The 574-nt window shown below is 30.5% G+C and overlaps 1 protein-coding gene across 1 annotated transcript; it reads right to left on the reverse strand.

Moving 5' to 3' along the window:
* On the reverse strand, positions 1-574 carry ENU1_116490 (pyridine nucleotide transhydrogenase alpha subunit, putative; the record flags this gene model as incomplete). Its single annotated transcript, XM_008859706.1, has 1 exon — positions 1-574. A coding segment is annotated over one exon (574 nt), but the record flags the coding sequence as incomplete, so codon positions are not given.

A 574-nucleotide genomic window follows, 5' to 3' on the forward strand; every position in this document is an offset into this window, starting at 1 on the left:
AAATCTTACTTCTTTTCCTGCTTTAATTAATTCTTCTGCAAGACTAGCAACTACATGTTGTGCTTTTGCAACTGCCATTCCATATCCTGGAACAATAGCAATATTATGTGCTTCCATTAAAAGTTTAGCAAGTTCTGGTGTTTGAATTGTATTAGCTTCTTTAGGTCCTTCATCTTCTTGGTTTCTTGTTTTAGATGGTGTTGCTCCAAATCCTCCAAAAATAACTGACATAAATGATCTATTCATAGCTTTACACATAATATATGATAAAATAGCTCCTGATGATCCAATTAATGCTCCTCCAACAATCATAGCATAATTATTTAATAAGAATCCTGATGCTGCTGTAGCCCATCCTGAATATGAATTTAACATTGAAACTACAACTGGCATATCAGCACCTCCAATAGCCATAACCATATGCCATCCAATAAAGAATGAAATAATTATTACAACAATTAAAATACCTCCATTAATATAAACTGAATATGTTTCTAAATTACTAATAAGTGTAGAATCATTAAGAGTTAAATATTCAAAAATAATATATGGAATGCATAATAAACATCCAAAA

The sequence above is a fragment of the Entamoeba nuttalli genome (assembly GCF_000257125.1).
Source record: "Entamoeba nuttalli P19 unplaced genomic scaffold asmbl_4938, whole genome shotgun sequence".
In the NCBI taxonomy this organism is placed as follows: domain Eukaryota; phylum Evosea; order Mastigamoebida; family Endamoebidae; genus Entamoeba; species Entamoeba nuttalli.